Source organism: Lytechinus pictus, unplaced genomic scaffold (assembly GCF_037042905.1).
Source record: "Lytechinus pictus isolate F3 Inbred unplaced genomic scaffold, Lp3.0 scaffold_26, whole genome shotgun sequence".
Classification (NCBI taxonomy): Eukaryota; Metazoa; Echinodermata; class Echinoidea; order Temnopleuroida; family Toxopneustidae; genus Lytechinus; species Lytechinus pictus.
The window spans coordinates 22437-24050 of record NW_026974146.1 but is presented as its reverse complement, the minus strand read 5'-3'; the positions used below and the strand labels follow the sequence as shown (position 1 = coordinate 24050).

General features: G+C 36.3%; 1 protein-coding gene across 1 annotated transcript; it reads right to left on the bottom strand.

The window, feature by feature from the left end:
- Positions 1-327: 327 nt before the first annotated feature.
- LOC135158045 (uncharacterized protein K02A2.6-like) lies at positions 328-1314 on the bottom strand. Its single transcript, XM_064115309.1, has one exon. The coding sequence runs from the start codon at positions 1312-1314 to the stop codon at positions 328-330; it is 987 nt and encodes a 328-aa protein (XP_063971379.1).
- Positions 1315-1614: the final 300 nt, after the last annotated feature.

Sequence of the window (1614 nt, the reverse complement as noted above, 5' to 3'; positions counted from 1 at the left end):
TGTATAAGTTGTATTAAGGAATTTCAAACAACTGTTTAACTTTCTTTACTTGTAATTGTATAAAATGAATTAACAGTACACCACATAATAATCACTTTCAACTTGCAATGAAAATAACACAAATTGTTGATTTTTTCATTTGTTTTTTTCACATGTATAACAATTTCCATTAAGTTCAATATCTTTCCTTCTTTTTTTTTTTTGAACCCTTGAAGCATAATTTGAACAAACTTAAAATATACATGTTCTTTAATCAATGAATCCTGAAAACAATTTATGCCTTTCTGTCATGAAAATAATTTCTTTTTCATGCCTAATTACAAAGATTCAATGAGAAACATAATCATATGTCCAGACTGGTACTCTTTTGTCACGTTTAGGTCTTTCATTATGACTTCCAGTCTGTTCACTAACTGTGTATGATTTTCTCTGATCAACATGACTACTATCCCTGAACAAAGTCAGTTTTGAGGCATTCCAAATACGTCCGTCTTCCAAGACAAATGTGTACAAACCCTTTTTGGCTACAATTTTTTGTGGTGCCTCAAACCATGAATTGTCCTTTTTCTTGACTCTTTTCACTCTAACCTTATCACCAATGCTAAACTTTGGAATGGAAGCACCCCTAGTTTTGTCAGCGTACTCGCATGCTTTCTTTTGCTTTGCACCAACATGGCTTCGCATTTCAGTATCTTCCCCGGCACGCCTATTGCCATCATTAGCATCATGAACATGTAATGACGTGACCATTGGTCGACCATGTAACAACTCTGCTGGAGTTGTACCAGTGGTCTGATGAGGGGTAGCGCGGTATGCCATAAGCAATTCAAGGACTGCTTCCTTCCATGGTTTACCTTGCATTGTTGCAATTTGAAGTGTTTGCTTCAACACCCTATTCCAACGTTCAACTTCACCATTTGAACGCGGGTAGTACAATGATGCTTTGGAATGTGAAATACCTAGCTTCTTTAGGAAATCTTCAAATTCACTAGATACAAATTGAACACCATTGTCAGTAACAACTTCAGAAGGAATACCTTCCCTAGCGAACACTTGTGTAAGGAATGTAATGACCGAATGTGTAGTCGCTTCAGAAACAAAAGCAACCTCTGGCCATTTGGAGTAATAATCTATGGCTACAATGGCATATTTGTATGAAGGTTTTGTAGTATTGAATGGACCTGTTATGTCAATACCTATTTTCTTCCAAGGTCCATCAGGAAGAGGAACACTCTGTAAGGGAGTATTACGAGTATGTGAAACCTTATCACTTGATTGACACAAACTACAATTATGAATAGCATCCTCTATCATCCTATCCATACATGACCACCAATAAATATCACGTAAGCGTTGCTTTGTACGCACTATTCCTTGGTGTGCAGAGTGCGCATTTGTAATCAAGACTGCATGAAGTGATTTGGGAATGACAACTCTATTACCATACTATTGTTGCAATTAATTTAAAACGATGACTATTAGAATTAAAAAAAAAATACATATGCCTGGAATGAAACCAGCAGTACAAGCAGTATTAACAAACAGTATTAACGAACGTCACGGTATACCAAAGTCTATACAATGAAAAGATTGGACACTTCACGGACTTCGCGT